The 27,280-nt window shown below is 41.0% G+C and overlaps 1 protein-coding gene across 1 annotated transcript in view; it reads right to left on the minus strand.

Annotated features, from left to right (window-relative positions):
* Positions 1-59: 59 nt before the first annotated feature.
* dph6 (diphthamine biosynthesis 6) overlaps positions 60-27,280 on the minus strand; it is a 56,672-nt gene continuing 29,451 nt past the window's right edge. The window contains exons 13-15 of the mRNA XM_041061552.1: positions 11,123-11,371; positions 5,522-5,909; positions 60-1,500 (exon numbers count right to left, since the gene is read on the minus strand). Of these exons, the coding sequence (XP_040917486.1) occupies positions 1,382-1,500; positions 5,522-5,909; positions 11,123-11,371 (756 nt within the window). The 3' untranslated portion in view covers positions 60-1,381. The remainder of the gene's footprint in view (positions 1,501-5,521; positions 5,910-11,122; positions 11,372-27,280) is intronic.

A 27,280-nucleotide genomic window follows, 5' to 3' on the forward strand; every position in this document is an offset into this window, starting at 1 on the left:
CCACATCTGTGACTGTCAAACATTGACTGTTAAACAGCCACATTTATTGAAAATACTGCAATGTAAACAAATATTTGTGAATGACATTTATTGGTGTTTACTTGATTGAGACATTGAAATTCATAATGAAAGTATGTTATCAAAAAATACTTACATCTTAGTGCTGATTTGACAGCTGCATCATTCAAAAACTCTGAATCTCCCCCTGGTGGGGCCTTTTAAATCCAAACAGGTGAGCATTAACACACACTGTATATTTTAGGGGGCATTGGTTTGCTCGCTCTCATAAATAATTGCTTGTTTGTGTTTTTCAACCCTCAATAAAAAACTTCAGGCTCTACTGGCTGCCTCTATTGTTCAATTTTTGATAACAACAATCAAAACAACACTGCGGTGGGTGAAGATCAATAGCCCACTCCTCCCTCCCACCATCACAAGCGTGATGAAGAGAATAGCCGGAGTGAAGATGCATTCAAACTCAGACCATCAATACAGTTCATGATCTTTGAGAAAAGAAATGTTCCAGGAGCAATGGTTAATAGTGTTATTTTCTTCCCACATCGTCACCCTAACACCCCCCCCCCAACACACACACGCACAGAAACACACACACCTGCCCTGCAGCTGTGTGTGGTCGCGTCCCTCTCCTATTAACCAGGCTGCCTTAGAATCAATAGAAAACATAAAGAGGCTTAATCTTTTCAGGTGCTTGGTGCTGATTGCCTATTACACAATAATAACACACCTTGAATCCCATGGACCATGAGAGGGGGAAACACAGTCACCTCATCCGCACACATTACACACAGCCACAAACCAGTCACACAGTAAATCTATAGGTTTACAACTGAACAGATGGTGTCAGCGGTGGCGCGAGGCCTTTACGAGGGGTGTTAGCTAGCGTGCTAAGAGAAATTCCACCAGAAACAGTAGGATTCAGGGGATACAGTTTATCACCTCATGGAATGAGACACTGCCACTGTCTCCTTTTGTAGACTACGGTCTCTAGTCTTCTGGTATGCAGCCTTAGGTTATAGAAGTTCCATAAGACTCCCCTCCAAAGCAGAGTAACAGCTGCTGCAGTCTACAACTCCAGCGGAGGACACAGTGGATTATAGGCCTAAGTCCTGGGGTGTGAAGTGGAATAAACACATCCTGAAAATTGGACAACATCGAAACCACTTGGAGACAGACACAGCTTTGCATTTCAACAATAAGCAGTGGTTCAACATTAATGAGCAGTTATGCAATTTTTCTTTTCCACATTCACTGATATCTTCTTGTAAGATGTTGGGCTGTCAGAGTTGTTCCTCCAGAAAAGCACCACTGAATTCTAGGGCTGTGGCTGACTGGAGTTTGGTTGTTGACTCTAGCTGTGTTTCTATAAACTGAGCCAGCAGGACAGGTGGAGGATCTGGGAGCCAGGCAAGTCCAGGACTGGAACCAGGGCCACGGACGGACTGGACTCTTCTAGAGAGCTTCTTAAACTTCCTTCAAGTCCTGACAGGTGGAGATTGGGAGGGAGATAAGGGGGTGAGGACAGACGACAGAGGCGTTATTTTCATGAAAATTTTACCTGGAATTTAACATTAGGTTATCATATAGCTGTCCCAGGGCAGCAGCTGCACTTAACCCTTTGACCAGGGAACATGGGGCCTATTTACAAATTATTGGCATTCTTAAATCCTTGGCAGATTGCAACCCCCTGATTTAACTCCCTACAGTGCAGACATATGGTCAGCAGTGACTAAACTCAAAGCTACCCCTCCAAAACTTGCACAGAGCCACAGACAAGAAACACACACTGACACAGAGGGAAGGGGGGTTGGCAACCCTGCCATGCCCTTTTGGACAATTGAGCAGCTTGCTGGGGTGGGGGTGGGAGGGGTCCTCTGCTCCTGTTGTGCTGGGATGTTAGGAAACTGTGTTGGGACTGCTACTCAGCTTTACTGGAGCTGAGAGATGTTATTAGCGTGTGTGTGTGTGGCCGGACTACAGACGGACAGTGGACATGTGAGAATTCATTGAGCGTCTCAGGGCCTGGTCTTGATGACAGCCAGTCTATTTAGCAGCAGCCCGCTGGGATGTTGCCTCTTCCCTCTTCTGCTCTGCGCACTAATTGGTCACAAGTGTTCCTGTCTCATGGTTGACTGTCCTCCCTTATTTCTTCTGATTTAACAGTATGTTGGATGGGACTTGGGTGTGGTCACTGTGATCTGGCATGGTCATAGCAGAGCTACACATCTGAGAAAACATACCGTGTTACAATTGCGCTATCACTGCAAGAAAAATCAATCTTTTACATTTATAGCAACATCTGTCTAATATAATGCATGTCAAAATGTAATTTCTGACCAGTTATCATGAGTCTCAGTGAATAAACTAGCTCTCTTTTAATAACATCTGCTAGTACTGCAGTACTGCTGACATTTACGTGAACTTGTAGAGAAATCAGGCCAGAGAGGTTTTAAGAGCAGTTCAGCACTATTTAATAAGCCTCATTCTCTTTCATTTTAAGCACACGCAGCATGCCAAACATCCTTACAAAGAGCCCACACACTCTAATTAGCTAATATGCACTACAGTTTAAAATGCCCCCACTGAACACAGCCCTTTTTTAGGGGGCATTAAAAGCCTAAATATGTATTATCAGAGCATGTGGTGCACCCTGGAAAGCAGGGTCCTCTGGAGATGACCAGCTGACAACTGAACGAGCTGGGGAAATCACATACGGGATGGTTTTATTAAGAGAAGAAAAACACCCTTCATCACACCTTGCACTCTAAGCCTGTTTTATATCAGGATGTTTTAATCTTTGTTCCAACAGATAGGAAATAATTGTGCTCTCTCTTTGAGAGTCGCTGTCAGTGTCTGTGTACACAGACATGCCTGCTTATGCATGGATGAAAGACACAAGGGGGGGTGAAGGTGACTTGAGTGACCATGCAATTTTGTGTTTTTTTGTCTTTGCGAGTTAAAAGCGAGCAATTACACAGGCTGCTTTGCTCCAATCCCTAGAAATTCTTCTGTAAAATCACACAAAATCCTATGAGCACTTCCAATCGTACACCCAATCCCCATCCCCTGGTCTCTCAGCCCCCCCTTTGGGCTACACAGGGAGCCCCATTGAGGGGCCCAGTGGACAGAGCCTGTAAGATTCAAAAGCCATCACATTAGCAATGGGATGGAACTAAACCATCTACCCAAGAGGACCAGCTATTATTCTGCTTCACAGCGAACACACAGGGAGCTGAAAGGGCTGCTGTTAAATCCCTGTGTTTTCAAAACCAAACCATTACTAATGCCCACAACACCCTTTTATGTTAAACATGAACAGCCATTTTTGTTTGAACTGATTAATATATAAATATTATAAGCCTAAGTGAATAGAAGAAGGGGTGTCAGTAAAGGCTGTGGTAAAAAGGAGAGAAAAGGGGATTCCTGTGTGGCATCGCTGATGCCTGCTGGGCTTATGGGGCTTTTAAGCAGTGGCCAAGGCCCAGAGCCAGTGGTTTTTAGTTGTGCTAGACTGATTTCCAAACTGGTCAAATTAACCGGTAAACGAGGTGGTAATTAGCAAGTGCTGGCTCATGAAAATTGTTCATTTAGTCCAAGGAGAATGAACAAAGAGGCTGAAGGGTTGGGTGTGTGCAGTGGAGCCACTGAGAAGCAGAAGACTTCCTCACCTTTCTGTAAAGTAGCTATAATCGATAATGTTGTATTACCAACAAGTCACATGACTACTTTTGGTTCACTTTCACTGCACTCAGACGTCATTTTCAGCACAAAAAAAACAAAAAAAAAAAAACCTAAAACACTGTACACTACCTGCCCAGCACTTTAAAGCCTGAAAAATTTCAGTGTCGCATTCACAAACATTTCCATTGCCCCCAAGTGGCCAAATCAGTTATTGCTGGTTTAAGTACTGGAGGTACCCTAGTGTTTTATATGTTGAGTATTTAGAAGCAATGAGACAAAAAACCTATTCCTAAACCTATTAAACTTGCTGTGTAAAATAATGGATGCTAAATAAAATTATTATTTAGTCCTGTCTCTAAAAGTTGAGGTGTTGGTTGAGTTGTGAGGGCCTATCTTTGAGAGAACCTTTCTATCGTAAGTAACAAGTTGAGACAAGATGTTTAGAGGTTTCATTTGGAGCATATGTCATGTCTTTCAGCTGTGAATCCTAACGCAAGTCACCGAAGGAGGGGGTGTGCAGTCACATTTTGCTCCAGTGTTGTTGTCTGTCTGCTTGCTGACAGCAGCAGTTGGGAAGGCTGTGACTGCTAGCGCCAGAGGTGTTACTTTTCTTCCTTTGACTTTTTGGATTCATCACCCAATGAGCATAGGCTGTGACCCATAAAAATGCCCATGGGTAAGCTTCCAGGGTTTGGCTGTGCGTGCAGGGTAAGGTAACAGATTCCAGCTCAATGATGAGTCAGTAAATGGTTTTAGGGAGGCAGCTTGTGCCGTCCATAATCAAAGACACTTACATGTCAAGGGTAAAGATCTAGGTTGATTTTGCTCCAGTTTACCAATGACCCAGTAACACAGTTCACGGTTTATATTACAAAAAAAACAAAACCATTTAACTTTATATAGAAAAACTTCATTAGCAATTTCTTCTACATCTATTGTATTATTAATATTAGAATTTTATATATAAAATTTACATTTGAGACATTTTAATAATATTTTTCCTCACTGCTAAATTCTCTAACTCTTCTGTTGTGGATAATAACACAAGAAATAAATGGCATGCATCATATATCATGAAACAATGCTGAATAACAACTATATAATTAGGTAACAAAACAAATAGTACTGTTCGTCTGTCGTGCATATCAATGCATATTCTAAACAGATCAACCTTTTTCCCATTCATCACTGGTAACCATAATTTCATGTCCCCCAGAAGATGAGTTATGTCAAAGCTAAAAATGACAGTAAGATGGCTGGTTTGGCACAGATTCAAAAATGTTAATTGACTGCTACAGCGATGACTTGACAACTGAGTGTGTGTGATCGATGCGCTCATCGCCCTTTTCCCTCAGAGAGAACATCTCTCAGGATAAAACAAATACCGCTCTACATTTGACTTGACAAGAACCTAGAATCCTGGGAGCAGTAGATGGTGGTGTATAAAAGTGTAATGATGACAAAAGACTGTGCCAGCTGCTTGGGTTACTGTACACAGTGCAGACACAACAAATGACTTACAATAATTAAACACAGGAAGGAGTGAAGATCCTCTGGAGAGACTGCTTCCTAGAATACTTTATGGAGTTTACTTAACCAGTGTCAGCTCAAACTTTCTTTGAAAAGAGAGTGTAGAGAGAGATAGGCTGTCACTTTGTTTTCATTAATACACTAACGTGAAGCTTAACTTGCAAGAGCAGTGAATCTCACAAGTGTTGCCTTTAACTAACAGCTTATTTAGGATAAATCCTCTTAATGAGAGTAAATATTTGATCAATTTAAAGCTTGTGTGTAGTGTCTTGAGTGAGATACGGTGACATACCTTTAATAATCTGCTGTGCCACTGAGTGGCCACACTTGTAAAACACACGGGCACACAGTGGCACCAGCTCAGCATCCATCTTCTTCACGGCATTCTTGAATGTAACAGCAACTGCTTCTGTTACATCCTTTACGTCGGTAATCTCCAGGTTATCACCAGGCACAGCCAGGGAAAGGGAAAGTGAAGCGTTACAGCTGTCAGCAGACATTACAGTGTGGCACTCTATGGATCCGCATGCCGCCTTTGTAGTCATGTGACAGGAAGTTCTCTTGGTGAAATCATCCTGAATTGCAGTTACATGAAGCTCAACAGCTGCACCCTTGGGTAAGGCAGGTACCACAACGACCAGTAATGGAATAGGTTTGATCTCAGGCTCCCACAACAAGTCCTGCAATGCAGACAAATGGTATTCAAATGAATTGGCTGGCAAATTACATACTGTTGTTGTGCCACACACTACAATCAAATGTATGGCCCTCCTGCTGAGAAACATGCTGTGCTCTCCGACCACAAACACTACTCCATCAACATTAAACATTATTGTAAAGCACATCATAAAAATTCTACCACACAGCAATAAGACAGGCCTTTTACTTGACAGAGTGACAGGCTATCAATTAACGTGAGATTGTGAGGTGACCCTTGGTAATGATAGTGTACAAACAATTCAGAAAGAATCTGTAATGCCTACAGCCACCATACACACAAATGCATTCACTTTGAGCTGCATTTGCTAACATGACAGGTCCTATCCATGATGACTTCTCACCTTTCTAAGAAGATCATTCACAACGTGCTACAGCAGTTTCACCACACACATTTAGTGGAAAACTGCCTCAATTTTATCTACAAAGCCAAAATCTCTATATTTTTTTTCTCCTCTGGACTGAGGGCCATTAGCAGTAACAAAATGTCTTGGAGCAGTGCTACAATGTGGCCCTCTAATAATACTTGGCTGTGGCTTCATCTGCTAATGGGAGAGAAATGAGTGTTTTATATAACCATCGCTTCAGTTGGAGTCGATAGGGCAAAAACACTTAACCCCCTTTTCAATTTGCTGGATCAATTTTCATCCACTTACATCCCACTTCGTAAGTGCAGAATAATAACAGGTTACTTACATTTTATTTTGATATTCACTCACAAAAAAAAAGAGAGAAATCATTGACAAGAGCGGACGACGGCCTCTTTGTCCCTTCAACAGACGGTCCGTCATGACCCACGTCCACCAGATTCACTGAAGCAGCACTTACCTTCAGATTCAACTTGAGCAAACGCTTAATTGTATATCAGCAGCTAACCACTTGCCTTGGAGAGTGGAGAAAAAAATTGAAAAAAGCAAGTGTCCTGAATGAGTATGTGTGCAGGGTTTAGGTTAAGATTTCTTTACTGTGCTGATTTTGGAGACAGTCAAGCTTGCAGTGATCAACAACAACAATCACTAAAGCAGAGAACAATAGCCGTGTCAGCACGGACCTCTTAGCATGTCAGACAAAGTGACAGCACACATACGTGTCCTACGCTTTGATAAATGTTATATTAGCACTTCTGGCGCAGGGTAGGTATTCTCCTAGAGGGAACTGCTCGTGCACTTGTCAATAGTGATTGAACATGGAACATAGAGTGGGAACTGGGGAGAGAAGTGACAGGACAGGGGGTCTTGCTCAGCCAGGCTTAAAGGCCACCCTGCAGGCCTTGCGTGCTGAGGTACTATACGCAACCGACCATCCACAAGGAGATCAGGGGACTTCAGCACTCAGCCTCTGGCAGGACTTTATTGTCAAGGCATAGTTGCTGACTTTTTGACAGAGCTGTCGGACGAGGTTACATCAGTCTCTGTTTGTTTCTTTATTAATGTCCTCACCAAATGTTACAATGGGTGGGAAGTTTGTTCAGCAGTTCTATGGAACTAAATTTGCTAAAGGAGCATTATTGTGTGTGAGCATTTCTGTATATGCACGTGCACGCATGCAGAGGTGTATTTCCCTGCCAGGGGAGTGAGAGGGGAAACACTAGCTGACATCCCTACCTGACCAAGGAGCATTTATTAAATTAACCCAATAAAACACAAACTTTGATATATAGTGGAGCTGAGTGCTGGAGTGGCAAGTCGGGAGGGTAGGCGGGTGGCAATGTGTGTGTGAGAAGGGCTCTGTTCTGTTCTACACCAACCACTTAACACAATCCATCTCATTACTTCATCTCACTTCGGTTTCAGGGCATGCAGCCATTCTCCTTGTGCTTTCTCACTCTGTAGGCAGCAGGTAAACGCACAAAGTCTAGATCTGCTGGGCTCAGCTCTCTACACTGATGGGCTGTGACCTGCCTCTCCTATGTTTGTTTTTTTCTTTCTCCCCACTTTCCTCCCTCTAACTCGTGTCCATGCGCCGGGAGCGTGCAGCGTGTTGGAGGGCCGAGAGGCGTGAAAGCCGAACGGTAAACACGATAATAAGGAAGTGGTGTAAAGGCGGGGAACAGCAGGGAGCTGATGGGACTGCACTGCTTAGCCAGTTCCCCTACATTTCCTGCCCAGCGGGATGCCTTCAGCATGTGGCTCTATGTCTCAGCACTTACTGTAGTGCTGTCAGTCTGCTATAATATCCCTTCCCATTCACTCCTTCATTCACTCTCTTTTCTTAAGATTCCACTCAGAAGCTCGTCAGAGCTGTTTGTGTAAATGAAACACATAGGGTCAAAACAAGTAGGATGAAGAAAAGTTTAAGAATGAGGCCATTACAAAACCATGGCAGAGGCCAGAGTTGCTTCAAAAGTCCCAAGTAAGCAGGAGAGGAATAATGCTGAAAGGGTTCACTGTGGTATGTAGGGGAGAAATTCTCCACACTGAAAATTCATTACTATTAATTTCAGTTTATCAAAATGTCAACAACACCAATTGTTTCTTTGAAAATCTTTTCCATATTATAAAAATGACGTGTTTATGAATAGTGAGATGTGAAATTTTTGAAGTATTTTTAGCCTTAATAACTAAAATAATATATCTTAGCCTGCTTCATAATTAATTTTTACTTTTTGACATGTTTTCAGAACCTGTTATTGCTACACAAAGGGATGTCTGTTTAACATTTATTGACTTATCATATCAACATCTCCCTGTTCATCAAACCCTTTGCACACACACTTGCACGCACAAAGACAAACAGGCTCTTTGTGGTTTAATGCACCGTAAATGCAATTTCACACTTGTAGAGACTCCAGTATGCTCCCAATTAACCCTGCAAGTTTCTTCATCCACCTGATTAGATAAATTATCAACGCACAACAACAACATGGCCCCGTGGCTTCACAGACATGCTAAGCGCTGGTGTTTCTATCATAAACATGCTTTTCACAGGTCTGGCATCTGAAAATACACTGAAAAGTACACCATTTATATGTATATAAGAGGATAAAGCTACATAATCCAACATTTCACTCGACATCCATAACTGAGCCAGATCTTACGTTGGTTTCTTACATACATTAATATGGATGAATTTTCAGACAAAAGATAAAATAAGAACAAGTGTAAATTGGAAATTCTATAACTTAAATCTCCAGGAATCATTATATAACTATGCTAAATAACTCCAAATGACGTATTTACCTAATTAATATGACTTTTTTTGTCAATGACAGTTAAAAAACTTTTTTAATGAAATTATTAAGTATAACTTTCAAGAGTTTTTAGTTCAATTTAATAAATAAGAAAGCCAGAATTAAACACCCACATGAGTACATCATATAACAAATAACAGAAAATCTGACATCCCGTTATTTTCTAGCATAATGCAATTTCTAATTAGTGTATCTGCACTTTGTCTTCATTTCTCTCTTTTTATGTTTCTGTAAAACATGCTAGATTTTTGAAAAGCTGCTTTATAAATTAGGTTTACTCAGTTACTGCTTTATAGTTACCACAGTTTTGTAAATTTGAATTTGAAACATGTTTGAAGAGATCACCTTATAAAGGTGCCTGTAAGTGAAGCAAGAATCTTCTTGCTAATGCCAGCTGGTGAAAACTAAGTTGTTGCTGTTCTCTGTGGGAGTTGTGTTATAAGTGTTTGACCTGAGTTTAACATTGTAATTCTAGTCAGTTCAAATGAGCACTGGTGCTTTGTATAATCCCCACTCTGGGGAGCTTTTCACCAAGTTTAGGATAAACCAGTAGCCCCCACCACAGCTGCTCTCCCTATCTATGTTATGCTATACTTTATACATCTGCACTTGAAGTGGAAGAGAGGGGCAAGTTTGAGGGCCAAGCTGGGAGGTCATACCAAGGCAATTTGTCTAATAGGCAAACACTGCATGTGAGGCTGGGTTAAACATCCAGGATCTAAACCAGCTCTGTCCTTAAGGGAAGAGCTGACCTGTTTACAAGTGAAAAACCATGAGCTGTCAATCAGAGATGCTTAACCTGGAGACTGGAAAATAAAACATCATGTCCAGGTAGAAATCCTGGGTCACGTAACTGAGTATTTTTGATTCTTCTGACACACAACATGGAAGCACAACAGATGGGCGATGTTGTCCATCTTCACTGACCTCTGACACAAGACCAGTCTTGTTACCCCTAAAGGTTTTGCCTTTAGTTGGCTCTGTTTTCTGAACAACCCGATTTACATGCTAAGTTGATACCACACTGTCAGCGCTTTTAATATTTTTACTTCACTGTGAGCTACAATAAGGCAAAATGTGTCAAATACTGTAAACCCACAAATAGATACCAAGCTCCAGAGATATGCTGAACTGTAGCGTATTTAAATGAATATCTATCTAACATTTGAAAGCTTTGAGAATGCGATTGCTGGCATTAATATTACACATTTTGAATTTCATATACTGCTATACTTTTAAGAAATTGACACAAAGTTGACATCCGCTCTGCAGTCTTTAACACCGTTCACCATTGCACAGAGCTACATGTTGGAGGTGGGCTCCTGCCTTTTTCCCAAAGGCCCTATTCCCATGGCTAGACAGATTACTGTGGGAGGAGAAGGGCTGCCAGGGGAGACTGGTGCCCCTGTTAGACGTATGGAAACAGGGGTTGTAAGCTGAGGCGGTGGAATGGAGGAAAGGATGGAGGGAGGTGGCAGGAAAGAGGGGTGGAGAGGGGGATAAGCTGCTCTGAGAGTTGAACGGAGCTCCAAAATGGTGTGTGGGGGCAAAGGATTAGGGAGGCTCTGAGGAAGACATCTGCTTCTGTGCCAAGCTCCACATTATCAAAGACACCAGCATTTCCCACATCATCAACTTTTCATGAGTGCACTCACTGGTAAATATCAGTCGCAGCGGCTTGGGTCTCAAGGGGGAAGAAAGGGGCGAGGAACTTTCCCTTATTTCACAACAGCACAAATCTGAAAGGCCTCTCTGAAAAACTTGGATACCGTACAAAGTTTCTCTTCTTTTATTTATTCATTGAAGCATGGATCCCTCTGTCTTTTAATTCATTAAACATGTGTTCGTCCTATGTGGGTGTAATATCGTATTATAAGTATGATCAATATTTCCTCTGCATCTATAATAAATCAGCCAGACACAGTTCTTCTCCTTAACCACTGGCATATATTTCATAAACAAAAATCTCACTCCACAGTGGCTGACCTTATCTTCCTCTGTGGCCTTCAGCATGCTCTCCCAGACAGCTCTGATGATGGGGATGTCTTGATGTCTTGTGGTATAGCAGTGAGCCTGGACGACATGGGCCAGAGTCAAGCTGCTGATCACAGCCTCCAGAACCTTCTTCACATGGCTAAAGGACAACTGGGCCTGCGTCCTGGAGCCTGCCTTCACCAGCTGCATAGTACATGGGACCAAAGCAATTTGGCCAGCACAGAAAACCGAATCATCTACCTGGAGAAAAGAACAGAGAAGGAAAACAACATAAGTATCACTGTTGGTTTGCAATGGTAAAAACAAGACTAAGAGTCTTTAGCCGAACTAGTGGCTTGGTGAGGCTTTACTTAGGCACAGAGGTTGTTTGAGCTAAATGCATTCAATGCATCCTGAGGGGACATGAATGTCTGTACCAAATTTCATGGAAATCCATTGTTGTTGAAACGTTTCATTCAAAACCGCAAATGTCAACTTTATGGTAGTACTAGATGAAAAGTCGGGGTATCGCACTAAGGGTAAGTCATTACATTATATTGTCTGTAAACCATAAATGTAATAGATCTGTAATACTTTTTGCCCCAATCCACTGTACAGGTTAAGATATTTCAAGAAATATATCTCTACATATTTCTTTGTCCAGCACTAGCAGTGCAACATAAAAAAATCAGCTGACCTAAGCCTTTAGAATTCATCATCTGGGGACCACGAATGTCATGGCAATCTATCTCACAGTTGAATGGACTGTGGTTTTGACAAGGTAAAGGAATAAATCTCTTTACTAAGTTAATCTATTGCTTAACACTCAATTACAGCATCATTCAAGTTCAACTTCAACAAACTGCATAACAAATATTATAAAACTGAACTCTGAGTTGTTGCTCAATCAGGAAACTAGGTGTAAGAAACAAGTCATCAAACTCCAAAATGAGTTTTATTCAAAAAGAAAGTACAATATTCATCAGTGAGGTTCTATAATCAAATTAACATTAATTATAAGCACATATTTGAGTAGCAGTGCATTCATTAACGAGTTCCACCTCTCCCATTTTTCAGCATCTTATCACCAACAATTTTCATTTCACAGTTCTAAAAATAGCAGGTATTCTGTGAGAAGCCTGCCAACATATCTATATGCCACCAATGTTATTTATGAACATAATTAACCATGTGATAATAAGCTCAATTCTCTGTTAAATACCTTGAGCTTCTTGTATAATGAAACCTGAAAAAAATCTATCTGTTTAATGCAGGGAGACGAGTGGGGATGAGGAGCGGCATTAAGGAGGTCAGGTCTTCAGAGACCCTGTAGCTCACCCGTGTTTGATGTTGGATGGTATTAGTGCTGGACACTAGCTGCTGGTCAATGCAAATAGATGCTGGTGACATGTTGATAATTGGTGGCCTATGCAGGGACCCTGGAGCACATGTAGATGTCCAGGGAGGATTAAGGAGGCCTGAATCAATTGATACATGGCCTGAGACAAGATACTTTACTGATTAGTAAAGACACAGCGAGGGGTACTATGTTCACAGTGAGATACCCAGAGTTTAAGTGGACCATTGTTATTGGTTAAAACTTAGCAAACTTCTTCTCCCACTCATTTCAAACAAACCCTTTGTTTTCCTCACTCACCAAAGTCTACACAGATGGTGGCAGTCCATGGCATAACTTCTTCAAAGGAGGAACAGAATACAGAATATTTACCCTTTCTGCAGTGTACTAAATCTGTATTTGATGGGACAGTAGTACAACAAGATGCTAGCCTCCCAATGGTTTAGCTAGAGGGTGTGCATGGTCCTGGCTATTTCCATAATCAGATGGGTTTGCCATGATCCCCAGCTACTGGGTTCACTTGTCAACTATGATAAATCTTCAGCGTCCATCTCTTCTGTTCCAAATTACTGGGACAGTGCGGGAGGCAAGAGATGGAGTGAAGACGAGAAAGAGGGGTACGAGTGAGTGAGGGGGATAGAAATGGAGGAGATAAGGCCCTCGCTGCTTTCAACCAGTTGGATCAATCACCGGATCATTTACCTGCAAGCACGATCTGCCCGACAGCCTGCCTTTCTATGTCTGCCTCACATAAAAGCCAGATTCCCACACATCAACAACAAATTGTCATTGGCATTCCATTTATGAGCTATCAAATGCCATCATATCCACTCCAACAAAGAAGGGCTCCATCAGGTTGGACGGATGGCCAGAATCTTTTAACAAGCTTGTCCCCATGAAAAGAGCTAGCTCCATTTTGAATTCATAAAGGCCAGCTACCATTTGTCGATTTGAATATCAAAAGGGACTAGCGTGGGGCCCCTTGACTGTTAAAGACAGACTCCCATAGCTTCTACCAAGCAGGTGTGTGATGATCAATTATTAAGGATCCCACTCTGGTTACTCTTAGTGGGAGGTGGAATTGGGGATTTGGGGGTTTGCGCTACTGGGGGCACATCTTTCTGTAGTGAACCTGGATGGGGGAGAGGCAGTGGAGAAGGGTGAGCGAATACTATTTACATAAAATTAACAGTTCAAAAGAATAAGTTCACACACCAATCAAACTTGTTAATTGACTGTCAATGGTGTGTCCCTGAATATACAACACAACTACATTATTCATCTTAAGCCTTGACAGGGAAGACAGTCCAATTTGCATGGGCGTTCTAAACGTGATCAACAACCACAATGCCACATGCATTTTTAATGGGCCGGAGATGGGATCCTTCAATATTCATAAGGGTCAAACAATTGCATATGACATTAAACTTTCTATAACAAGGTAAGTATTTTTCAAATGCTAGCCTTAGCAGTCTAAACGGCCCACAGAGAAAAGGGAAGATGCGCCGACTTACAGTGTTCACAGTGAATCAATACTACATGTCCATGTTGGTTTATTTTCTGTTCTTCTGTTCTTATAATATTTGATACTTGCTGACATAATTCAAAAGGTTTTCAGACACTTCACCTTTTATAAACTGGCTGCTAAGGTGAAAATTTACTATTTTTATTACATCCCAGATCAGTTTTTATCAGAGGAAACATACAGTGAGTGTGTAATCATGGTGACTATCAAAGGTATAGTTAAATATCAATATTTGATGAAAACTGAGTTATGTTTTCAAGATGATTTAAGATTAGTCAATTGGTCAAAAGTTTGTTTTTGTGTCAATGTCAGATTTCATGTTTCATATTTCAGAATAAAACTTATCATGAAAACTGTGAACCACAATATCTTGTTCTATTAAATTCTTCAAGATATGCATCACAATAGAGACACAATTAACTGTAATACTGAGGTTTCACCCAGTCCCAATAATAAAAATTGACTCTGACAAAAACTTCAAAACATTTTTTTGTCTCTAAGCCAAACAAGCTTCCAATTAGTTCAACAACTGAGGAGATCACAATCCATGCTTTCTATTTTTATATTAACAAAGCTGTATTTTGGCTTTATGCATTATTGACCTTTATTTTATGGCTAAAACACCATCATTTTTCTAATAAACCCAATGACTTGCCAAAAGGTCACCAACCTCAAAGACATTCTCTCTCCATCTCTGTGAGCTGCAGACAGTAACATATATGTAAATGTACTCAGGAAGCGCCTGTCTGTGTCCGCTTCCAGCCCTTAACGGTGTCTCATTTCAGGGTGGTGTGTCTGAGGTGTTTCTAATTGCAGTTTTTTGTCAAAGAGCTCCCAGAGATGACCAGACAGTGCTAGACTATATTCACATTGGTGTTGGAGCCCTCTGGGCCCCCATCGTGTTGAGGACGTCTCCAAGTGTCATTAGACGAGCTTTGGAATGGTACAGATGAACTGGGTTGAGGCTGGATAAAATGACCTGGTATTGACGAACAGTCAGGTTTTTCTGCCTGGTTCCAAGGACAGAGAGAGGTGGAAAACTGCTCCACCGCTCCTATCAGATATGCTAATGGTCACATTTCTCCCCATTGAGACCTCATGCATAATTTAACCAGGAAAATGATAATACAAAATGTGTAAAATAGGTTAGATTAATATGGTGCAACTTTTCCCTCATGCAAGGACACATGTAACCAAGCTAAAGTGGTATTGGCACAACAGTATCAGTTACAGGGTGGATAATTACATGCAAAATGTAATTAATATTTGTGATATGTCCATTCATGGAGATACCAATTTACCGCAAATTTTCTGTAAATGTAACACTGTATATTTTTCTCTTTAAAGCTATAGCCACTTGTGTTTTAATGTTATTTTACTAAGCACAGAATGCTAATGGAAGTTTGAGCTGGTGTCTTGCAGGAGAAATCAGAGGGAGCCATTAAATCACTGGCTGGTAGTAACACTTCTGTTGAGCTTCCTTTCAAACAAGCTTCATCGCTTGCTCCTTCTGATGTAGCCTAAATATACAGCACGTCCTGCAGTAGACCTAATTTGCCATGTAGTGCCAAATGTTAGATACAAAGAGCACAAAGAAGGGGCTCAACTGTGAATGGGTAAACGGATTTAACTTTCCTTTGCATTACAGTTTACAAAGTGACAATGGCAAGTAATAGTACATTCTTATGTCAACACTGAAATGGATTTTTCTTCGTCATATTTCAGGTGAAACACCAGGAAGCTGTTGTCACACCTGGATGATCAGCCTTGAGGAGATCGTCATTTGTGAGGGCATCCAGCCAACTTTTCTGCCCAGGCTTGACACAGTCTTTTCTACTTACTACACCTTCAATGCTCAGTACCAAGACAATACACCCTGGAATTGATTCAAAGGTTAGTTGCTTACATGCTTCATCTGTTACTGTGTGCTCATAGCAGCTCTGAGTATTTTGAAGACCTTGTTTTCCTTGAGTTACACCTCACAGTTCACATACAAGCTGCTGATAACATTTCACTGCTGGGACTTGTTAAGGAATCTCTGCTAACACTCATCGGGGTGGAACTATGTCTTTTTCTGCTCCATGTTTTTAGGTAAATTATCACTGAATTTATATACAATGTGTAACTCCTAAGATGCTTCAATTTATCATCAACTGCACCCAATGCAGTAAAGAACAGCACTACTGATGCAAGAATACAAACTGATAAAGAGAATTAATCTCACGCCAACTCTGAACAAACACACTTGGTTCTCAGGATTTTCATCAGGATAAATCCTGAGAGAGGCACCAAGTTTGGACGAGGCAAAGTCCCATCAAAAAGTTTTCTGAAGAAACTAGTGAGTTTTGAGAGGGACTTCGTACAAGTCAGTGAAACCAGACATTCACACTACTAGCCTCTTAGCCACAATTTTTTTCAGGTACTCACTAAGTCATTCTTAGTCAGTCATTCATTCATTTAGAAAATTAAAGCTTTATGATGTAAGAGTAGCAAACTATACATTTCAGCATTTCAGCATTAATTTTACAGTAACTTGCTGGCGACATTGCTGCCAGTTCTTTCCCATTAACAGAAAAATCTTTAACAGTGTTCATCTTCTGAGAGTTGTTTTTAGCCTCACCATAGTGTGGGTAGAGCGAATGAGTGCCTTTTCAGGCACTTGGGAAACACTTTCACACTTATAGCTAAAACGTTTTAAGATTATTTCTGAAAGTTGGAGTTAATAGTGAATATAGACAAAATGACAAAAAAGAGATGTGTGACAGCAGCAGTAGACCAGATTCAAACCCAGGATGTTGCTTTTACCCTGGATCTGCGATCTAAAACTTAATTTGAAATATAAACTACACTTCTTTCACTTTTAATCCCTTATGGAACATTCTTAATATATGTGACAAATTTCCAAATTTCTGTCTTGACTCTTTTTTCTCTTTAGCAATTTTCTTCTTTTCTTGAATATTTCAGGGTTGGCAAATAGCTCCAGATAGTTCAAAATATGTGGATCAAAAAAAACTGAGGTTGAAGTTTTGTTGAATGTATTTAAGTGCATATATTATTTCTGCGTTTTGTTGGGGATTTGATATGCAGCGACTGTTTAATCCTTGTGTGGTGGATGGCAGTTTGTCAGGGATGTGTGCTGTGATTTCATCTTGAACTGGCTTCAAGTCTGTGGGGCTCTTTCAGCATTAGTGCATTCAAAGTAGATCACGTCTGGGAGTGGGAAATGATAAGAGATGGGCTCATGTTGTGCTGCGCCCTGAGGAAATCCTGCCTCTTCTGACACCTCATTTCTACAAATACAAACCTTTCAGGAGAACCACAATCTCTCTCCCCTCTACAGAATATCTCCCCATGTTAGGCTTCTCATTTAAGGCTTCATGGGAAGGGGGAGGGAAATATTTGCTTTTTTTATTCCCTCCTCTTTTTTTTTCTACTATCTCTATTTTTTTCTTCCTGTTTGTGCTCCAGTTTGAGCCTAACCCCTGTATGCTCAACTGTCACACAAAATCAGTGTTACTTAAACGGCGACATAAATAGCCGTATGAAGTGCACAAAGAAAGGCAAGTATAGGGCATTTCTGAACACATTCTCTCAGGTCTAAAACTGCACATTTATTCAGAAAACAAACCACAAGCATATGTTCAAAACACATGGTTATTATGCTGACAAATTTAGAAGAATACTCAAGATTACACAACTATAATGAGCCATTGTTGAGGCAACGTGTGGTCAGTCTGAGCCAGGGACACTGGCCTTTCCCCAACCCCCACCTTCTGTAGTCTTATGTGTATTTTTCTATTGTGCCTGTATGTCTGCCCTCGACATGCCCATTCCATAGACACTGAACCGTGTGGAGGAGTAACACTGTCATGTCAGCTCTGGTCAACTTTATGCTGGTCAGGAGCTGCCGCTCAGTACTATAACCAAGGTCAGGGGAGCCTGACTGCTGGATGCTCAGGGACACATCTGAATGCCAACAGGCATGAAAAACGAGTAAATAAATATGTCTTTCTACAATCATCAAAACGATTTTTACAACACCATAAAACTAGTTTTGATAAAATCCTGTATGGTTGTTATGTTTTGTTATTGTGTAAATTTGCTGTTGCAATAGTAATGTTAAAATGAAGAAATAAGATCAAATAAAACATAACAAATACTCAAAACTGATGTAATAAAATTGTCTGCTGCTCTGGAGTACTGTGCCACACCAGAGCTGGGCTGTGGTGGAAGAGTGATAGAGGGGCATGGTTTTTCATAGCGTTAGGCAAAATGCCCTGCTGCCTTCAACTGTCCCGACCTCACATTTTTTGACAAATTGGTTGTGAGGCTTTTACGACTGATGCACATATCGCAAAAATCATTTCTGCCAAGCTTCCTCTATGACCTGCCCGTGGGACATGACAAGCCCCTCCATGCATCGCTCTATCAAACCGAATCTTTCCAGGACAATGCAAATTATGACAAATTCCATCATCCTGCATTATGCGCTTTCCTGCTAATCTCCCTAATTCGAGAGAATCGGGGAGGGTCTCGCTGTTTCAGCTGAGGGGCATGTTGTCTGATTGAATGATGCTGAAACTGCAACACTCAACCCCCGTTCTTTCTCCCTTCCCAGCTGTGACCATCTCATCTCTTCTGTCTTTTCATATTTTTCTTTTATTTGAGTCTGTGTCTCTTAGTCTGGCTGGTAATAGAAGTACTAACTTAACCTGGGCACAAAAGAATTATGTCAACACAAAGTGCTGTGGCACAACAGTTACAGTGTAACTGTCAGTTGTGTTGAAGTTAAGTAAGTCTGTGTGTGATATGAAGGAGAGGACCACAATATAAAATGTCTGAGAATGTCTAAAACAAATCAGCCTGTGACCCAGGGACATGTCGCCTCGTGTTGCTGGGTCACAGGCCAGAGAGAGGAGTATTCAGCGTCCACATCTAAAATTTTCATTTAAACACACTCATCCTCACTCATCCACACACAAACACACCCACACACTTTCTGCCCTACCCTGCTGCTTTGTTTGTAATGGACACAACATTAGTTCAGTATTGACAAATAAAAGATGAATAGCATACAAACAAAAACTGATAGGCAGAATGAATGAGAGTACAGAAAATGCAGGAGAGCAAAAAGACATGTAGTTCCTTCATGTCTCAACAGATGGCAGTATGACTGCATTAAATGGGCAGCTGGAGTATCAGCAATCCTGTGCATTCCAAGTCCACTCAATCCATGGACAGGTTCGCTAGACAGCATCGAAGTCTCCTTGGATTTGATATCCCCCACCCACCCACCCCCTTTTGTTATTTTTGGCAAATTCAAAACGCTTGCGTAAAAATTCCACCACTGAAATGTAGAAGTATGGATGAAAAAGTAGTAATAAATATTAAAAACAGTATAACAAACTGTTTGGGGATTTCAATGTGATGTTCTGTACTTATTTTTATCAATAAATACTGAAAAATCCAATGCCCCTGAAAAACTGTCAATAAAAAGATTATTGGTGAAAAATTTGAAAACAAAGATTATCCAAGTAGGAAATACTTGTTTATATCTACTTTGGAATTATAGTGTTATTTTACAGAAAATAAGGGCCTGAGGTAATATTATTCTCACCATAGCAAACTGATAAAATAAAATATGCTGCGAATGTAGTGAATCCCTACTGAAAAATATAGCAAATATTAAACTTTTTTGTCAGTGCATCAAATTCAACTCAATAAATTTTGACATGTGGAAAATATTGTGTACTCTATATTATATTGGATGAACTCTTACCCTGAACATCTCAACTTCATTACATTACCTTGACTTGCAGGGCCTGACATCCCCTTACATAATAAATCCATAATATCAATAATAAATATATATTAAAAGTGAACATGCTGATATGTCCGCAGAAAAAACAGGAGGCTGTATATTATTCATCTGCAGCAGTTTTTACCTCAGTAAAGCGTGCTTTGATGACAATGGCATTTGAAAAATGAATGACCCAGGTTAAAAGTTACTACTCAGAAGAATTGCTCCATGTGAAATTTATGATGAAGCGAGTGGCCAAAAGTAAATGGAATGTAAACGCTAAGTCTTTTCTAAGTCATCTGTAGTCCTGCTAGGGAGAAAAATCTCCTTAATAAATGAAGATAAAATGGCAATGCTAGCACACTGTTGCATGTGGATGCAATAATCATTCCTAACCAGAGGCACGGACTGCCATTTTTAATGTGTGCAACTTATGGAATAGTGGAAACAAAGGAGAGCATAATAATTATAGAAATCATCTATAATAGCAGTAACTTAAAACTGCACAATCGGCAGCTCGGTGCTCTACAGACCAGTCAGTAGGGGAATGTGCTGCAGTAACAAGCCATTACTAACAGTCTCTCGGTCTGGTTTGGTGACAATCAGTATTACAAAGCCTGTGTTTGTTGGTAACAAAATACATTATTAATAAAATGTTAGACAATTTTAATCAGTTCTGTTTGGCTGATAGCTATGAGTCAAAAACATGAAAGCATTATGTTGTTTTTTTTTTTTTTTTGGAGACTATTTCCCTAAATTTAATTAAATTCCTTTACTGCTACATTCCTCTAATGCTCTAATCTTTGTGAGTCTACTGCTTTGGGTAAAAGATTCTGGTTAAGAGTAAAATCTTCCAAAGGTAGGGGGGGGTTACATTTCCTAAAGCTGTTCTGTATTAGTTTCTGTATATCACCACACTTGCATGTGTGGGCTCTGGCCCCTGTATTGTTCTGTCTGTATTTGCCACACGTGTATATTTCACAAGGAGCATCTTCCAGACCCTCCTTATCTGGGTGTTTTTTGTGTGTGTGTCTGTGCGTCTGTTGTGTGTGTGAGTGTGTGTGTGTAGGCCCTGTCAGCTATGCCCTCTCGTCACTGCAGGGGGAAGAAACACACCCGGGCAGCTCTGAATATAGTGGCTAGTTACCATAGTAATGGGATGGTCATACATCTCTCCTCTCTCAGACAGTGATGGGAGTGGACAGGACACGCTGCTATGCTTTTTATCTATGCATTTGGTATTCAGTTATTTCATTCCGCAAATAAAAAGCCAAGCCAACCCACCTCTCCTTTTTCAGAATTCAAATAGAGGGGTGAAATGGGAAGTAAATAGTTGGATATGGGGTAATAATTCACACATGGGACTACAAATAATTGATGTGTTTTGACTGAGTGTTTGTGATTGCAATTGTAATAGCGTGAGTGTCTTGGCAGATATCTGCGGTGGTGGGATCTTTACATGACGCTTTTCAGATGCCTTCTTGATGTCTCTGAACCACTCACCCCTCCACTACTCATCAGCAGTGACAAAGTGAGAAGCAAACAAGCATGCACACACGCATACACACATTCATGTGCTTCTCTCAAATTAAAAAGCAGTGTCTACCATTTATCAAATAAAATCATATTCATACATCATTACTGATTAAATTAATCTGCATTCCATTAAACGTTGTTGTTCATTCTATCCATATAGTCACAAAAACAATCATATAATGCTTTTTTACACAGAGTGTAAAAAGCTTTATATAACTGAGAGGTAAGTAATTTGCAAATCTGCACAGGTGAAAATCTCTTGCTGCTGACCATTCACCACAGACCAAAACCTGTCTCTTGAGCCTTCCCAAGTGTTATACATGTACACACACTATGTATGTGTACATATATTTATATGCATATCCAGCATACGTGTATCTCCACATCATTTTGTATGTCTGTGTGTAGATTTTGTACATCTCTGTGAATGAAGAAGTGGGATGATGGCTTTGGCTATCCTGTCTCTGCTTCCCATGGCTTGTTGACATGAACCAAGGCAGTCAGGCACCAATAATACATGAAGAGCTGTTCAAAGGCAATTAGGATCAGTTGTCAGGGCCGGGCCCATTAATGAGTAGGAGTGTGGCAGAGGCCGGGGCAGAGGCACAGCGCAGGCGTAGGCGACCGCCTGAGAGCCGATGCACTCTGACAGATCCAGTCCTTCCCCTGTCCTCGTCTGGTACAAGCTGATACCAGCCTGTGCCCACGTGGTGCTGCTGCTGCAGCAGCAGCGGCGCAGGATAATGTAACAAAGAGCGCACTGACTCCTGAAAATGACTACAGCCACAGCAGGTCAGTTTCTATGCGGTCACAGCAGGAGAGAAAGGGGGAAAGTGGGGCACGTTGGATAGGATTGGGTTGGAAGGAACATAATTACCTCTACTGCCATCTACCTCTTCCCATAAAACTGCCCCCTCATCAGATTTAAAAGGTGGTCTGATTTGACCTCTAACACATGAGGCAAAAATTCCTAGCCCCCATCCATTAGTTACAACACTGTCCCAGGATGTAGATATGACCATGTGTCAGTGCAGACATACATCTTGGGACGTGGAGTTGTATTAGAGGAGTGGGAAGGATGCCCTACTCCCATTTTTGCATATAAGACTGTATTGAAAATTAAGCATGTATGTCGTGAGCATACAGGCCTGCACTCAAGCAAACATTTGTCAACAAACATTTAGGTATGAATCTATTAATGGTACGTGGTAATGAGCCTGTTTTGTTTGTCTTTGCATACATCTTTATCTATCTGCATGTCACTGAATGTGCTTTGAATGCCGTATACCTGTCCTAATAGTCATAAGTGCAAAACAGTGGGTGATTAGTGATTCATTTTAATGACCCAACCAGTTTATCTTGTCATACAGCCAGGACCTATCACGAAGAGCACACAGGTGTATGTGAATGTCTGTGTGTGTGTCTTTGTAAGACCTGGCCTCAGGGCATACAGCCGACATGCCATTGTGGTAAGGTCTTCCTGGGTTTGATCAGTGTGTTTCGTGTGTGTCCGGTTCAAGTGAAGACAGTTGACCCCAGTGTTTGGGTAGGATGAGTAAAGCCTACAGAGACAGACTCCAGTGATCTTCAGAGACAGGAACTGAATCAGTGCTCGCTGGGGAAACGCTCTGAGGTGAAGCTCGACTGTCAGTCAAAACCTTTCTGACTCTCTCCAGACAAAAGGTTCAACTCATTGCACACAATTCAGGCATTCAGGAAAGGAAACAGCCAGCCTATTCTACTAGTGCCTTCATTGAAATGAAAAGAAAAAACAAATCTGTGTTAACATCCTCTACTGCAACTACGAGCAAGTAGCTACACGTGCTGAAGAACACGGCAGTTTTGAGTAGCCTTCAATCTCATGACTGCTCAAACCGCTGAGCCTTCAAGACCTCATTTTTCATCGACTCAATTACTCAACAACTGTTCTCCTCCTGGCCCCACCCCTTCCTCCGTGCCTCATCTCCCCTCCTCCTTGGTTGGAAGTGATCATTTGTTCTTTTATTAAAGTTGATAACATCCCTTGCATTGTCTGAGTGTGCACGCTAGAGAGCCGCCCCTACTGTTCTTGCCTCCAGCGTTTCGTATTATTGGTGCATTATTTCACGCATGCCCTCCTCTTTTATCAAGCGCTTTTGAAGTAATGTTAATAGACTAGAAAATTGAGACATTTATGAAGTATGGGCTGTGTTTATGAAAAAATCCATAAAGTATGACAGGGGAGAGGTGAGATAAAAGCAAGGTTTTAATAGATTATGGCAAACAGGGGAGAGGCGTCAGATGCTGACAGGCACCTCCTCCGAGATCGCTCATATTTTATGGGATTAATTTTGTTGTATTAGAAATGAAGTTAAATGTCCTAATTAATCTGTTCGTGCTGCATGAATACCTCCCTGAACGCAGACGCACGCGCACACACTGTTTTTTAGCTAATTACTCTTCTGTGGTAATTGAGGTGGATATATTCTCTAGATGCAGGCTGAGGAAGTTTGGGGAGGTGAGGGGGGGTGTTTGATGTGGTGGTTGGGGCGGGGGGTGTTGCTGAATTGTGCAAGTTCGCTCTTTTACAGTAGTGAAACATTCTGGGGGAGAACAACAAACCATAAAACCAAAGCACTTAGCTTAATTTCTGCTATTCATCACTAATTTTTTTTTTTTGCTTTCTCACCTGCCACACATTTCTAATGGAAAACACTGTAATATATCTGTACGTTATTTTTAAAACAGAGATGAGGTATGATACCTTCAAGCGTATATTTTGAGGGGTGTTCTTGCCAGCTAGCCGTGCATACAACGTGACCAAGTCATCCTTGTCTCTATCCTAAAATGCTTGAAAAATAATATTTAATATTTTGTTGGCAGAAATAAACCATATCAAAAAGGGGCTTCAAACGAGCAGAATAAACTTCCCTCCCTTTGGCGCTACGTGGGTGGCCCAACCTCACTATGTCTCAGCCTGACCTCTGAACTCTTCATCAAGAGGGGCAGACAAAGTTCAACTCATTGTTTTTAGACATTTAGACTCCTGTAAGAAGATTATTCAAATTCTCGCACCCGCCTCAGTATACTCCTCCCTTTGACGTTAATTGGCAACGTCAGATCCACTTCCCTCCTGATGCCTCACAGTCCACTTTGACAATTTTCAAAATCCAATGCAAATCCTATCACGGGCTTATGCAAGACGGTCTTCCACAATATTGACTGTCACTCACAATTAGGGGAATGAGGCAAGAGGTTAGTGTTCACCAGCAACCTGAGGCTAGCGCAGTCAGCTCCCCAAACACAGCCCGCAGAATCTGATCAGTGAGTATAATTTCCCAGCAAATATCCCAGGGGTGAGCCACTTACCTTAACAAGAAAGAGGAGATGTTTAACAACCATTCAACGGATAGTCTTTGTATTCAAACCTGGTTTGGCTATTGTGTTTGCATCTGTAAATGCAGATCCAAAGGGAATGTGACGGAACAAGCAGCATTAATTTAAACAGATGTGGAAGAAAATCCTTCAGTTTGAGACACCAGTTGTTAACTCTGACTTTAGTAAATGACAGGTCAATTTTTTCCATCTGGCATCATAAGCGTAATCGTCTGTTATTAGTACAAATGGATTTCTGTGTAAAAATGTGGAACATTGCTGGCTAAAGAAACAAGCCCCTGCTCTTTTTTTCCTGCTATTATGCTAATGCAACTGAATTGTTTAAAAGCTCCTTCTAAGAAACAACTAACAGAAAATGCAGTAATAACTTTTATTTCTTTTAAATGCACATCATTACTTGGCTTTTGTTGTAATGAGAGACTTTGTTTTGATATTTTGCAGCAAAAACTGGATGTCTGAGAGCATCTTTTGTTTTTAAAGAATTGACTTGATGTAATAAAAGAGCGACATGTCTTATATCTTAATTAGATTATGCAAATTGTATCTAAAACAAATGAAAGAGAAATTTGCATTAGATTTCTAAGAAATACAACAGCAAAACAAAACAATTAGTGGCTCAAACTTTGATGCTAAAAGACTCACAAATAACATATTACACTACAAGTAATACATACTATGGCGAATCTAACCTCTAAACACCTGTCAATCGGGTACGGAACAACATGAAACAATGTAAAAACAAACCATGAATTAAATCACTGTTTTTGTCTTTATAGCTTGAGGCTTTTACCTAAACTACCACCATATTATACATTAACATAAAATACACCAGGAGCCCCCCAGCTTTGACATTATAAAGGTTAACTAATTCTTTAAATCAAGTCAGATCCGAATCTGTCAGTCTGCCAGGCCAAGTCGACATTCAGTCAGCTTGCCATTCCTGAGAGGTGGAGCCGAGAGACATGACAAGCCAGACAGACAGATGAATAGATGGATGGTCTGAAGATCCAGCATCCATCACATGCCAGTCTCTAACGGCGTTTCTCTCTACCTCCACCACTTACCACCCTTCATTGGAGACCTACTGTGGTCAAATCCTGCAGGCCCAGAGTGCCATGTTCTGTCACTAGCCATGTGCTCTCTCTCAAACCACTGGACACTTGTCAAAATGAATATACTGGTCACAACAGAGCTGGACATTAATCAGTTTATAGCTATACTAGTCATACATGTACTACAGAGGAACGTGATTTTCTCTGAAAAACACACAAGAAAGTAAACAATTAACCAGAACAACTTTTCAAAGGGCACTGTCATTTACTATTTATCCACACACACTTTAAGTCACAGCCTCTCCAAAGGAACACATCACAAAACCAACTCTGCTGCACAAAAATGATTACACTATCTGGACATGATTAAGAACACAAATTCATCTTTTAATCATTGCAAGTTCACCCCCAACCCCCTTGTATAGCTAGATCCTTATTTTAATTACTAATTCTATTCCACAGACAATGAGTGTGGAGGGCTCCAGGTTATTTGGTCTCAGACAGCAGCTTTTCAGTCTCTGTTGTTGCCAGAGCCCTGTCGCCATGGTGTCACACGGCAACAGTCACCAAGGAAAATTGTCATTAAGATGGAATCGATGTGGTACTGGTGAGAGGAGGGGTGGCACTGCATGCTTGCTCACAGCAAGGGGGTAATTGTATCAATATGTAAAAATCTCTAGCTGTACCGAAGAGTTGTTAATACATTTTTGATCAAATTAAGTCATTGTAGCGAGCAGGAGGAGCAGACACACTGAGAGACGACGCAGGGGTCACATAAAGCTCTCTGCACATCTCTGAGCAAGCAAACTCCGCTCATTGTTTTCTCAGACTGCTTTGGATGTGAATGATCATTAGAAGGATGAGAGATTAGACTGTTTTCCAGATGCAATAGCACATGCCCACAGCTGACTTCAATTTCATGTCTCAATGAGACTCCATTGAGGAAATCAAACACTGCTGGCATGTTAAAAGCAAACCTGATTCTGTAGGTTACATCTCAGGAATTCAAACTGCACAAGATCCTCTGAGCTTCAGTGACACACTGGTGAGATATGCTGTCAAGCTCAAAACGAATGGCTAATCCACACATGTTCTCACTCATAGACGGATTTGGCTGCAGGATCAAGGACAGTGTGGAGGAGACGGACACTATCCTTGTTGACAGTACCTTGACAAGTGTAATCCCATACAATACACACTGGGTAAACAAAACACCAAGCCAACCGTGCAACCACGGCCCACACTTCCTCTGCTCTGCCTTTGAATTTGACATTCTTTCTGGTTTTTAAACAATATGAAAGAAGTTCGATTCGTAGCTTTACAAACAAGTGCAAAAAGGGATACATACAGCCCAACATAATGGGAATACATATTTACATGTACACACAAAAGTAGTGATGAGAACAAACTATCACACAACAACACACACAACAACAACAATCACATGCATCTGCATGCATGCATCTATACAAAAACACAAAAATCAGAGACACACACAAAGTACTGCATGTAATCTGAGACAGTT

This window comes from Toxotes jaculatrix, chromosome 17 (assembly GCF_017976425.1).
Source record: "Toxotes jaculatrix isolate fToxJac2 chromosome 17, fToxJac2.pri, whole genome shotgun sequence".
In the NCBI taxonomy this organism is placed as follows: domain Eukaryota; kingdom Metazoa; phylum Chordata; class Actinopteri; family Toxotidae; genus Toxotes; species Toxotes jaculatrix.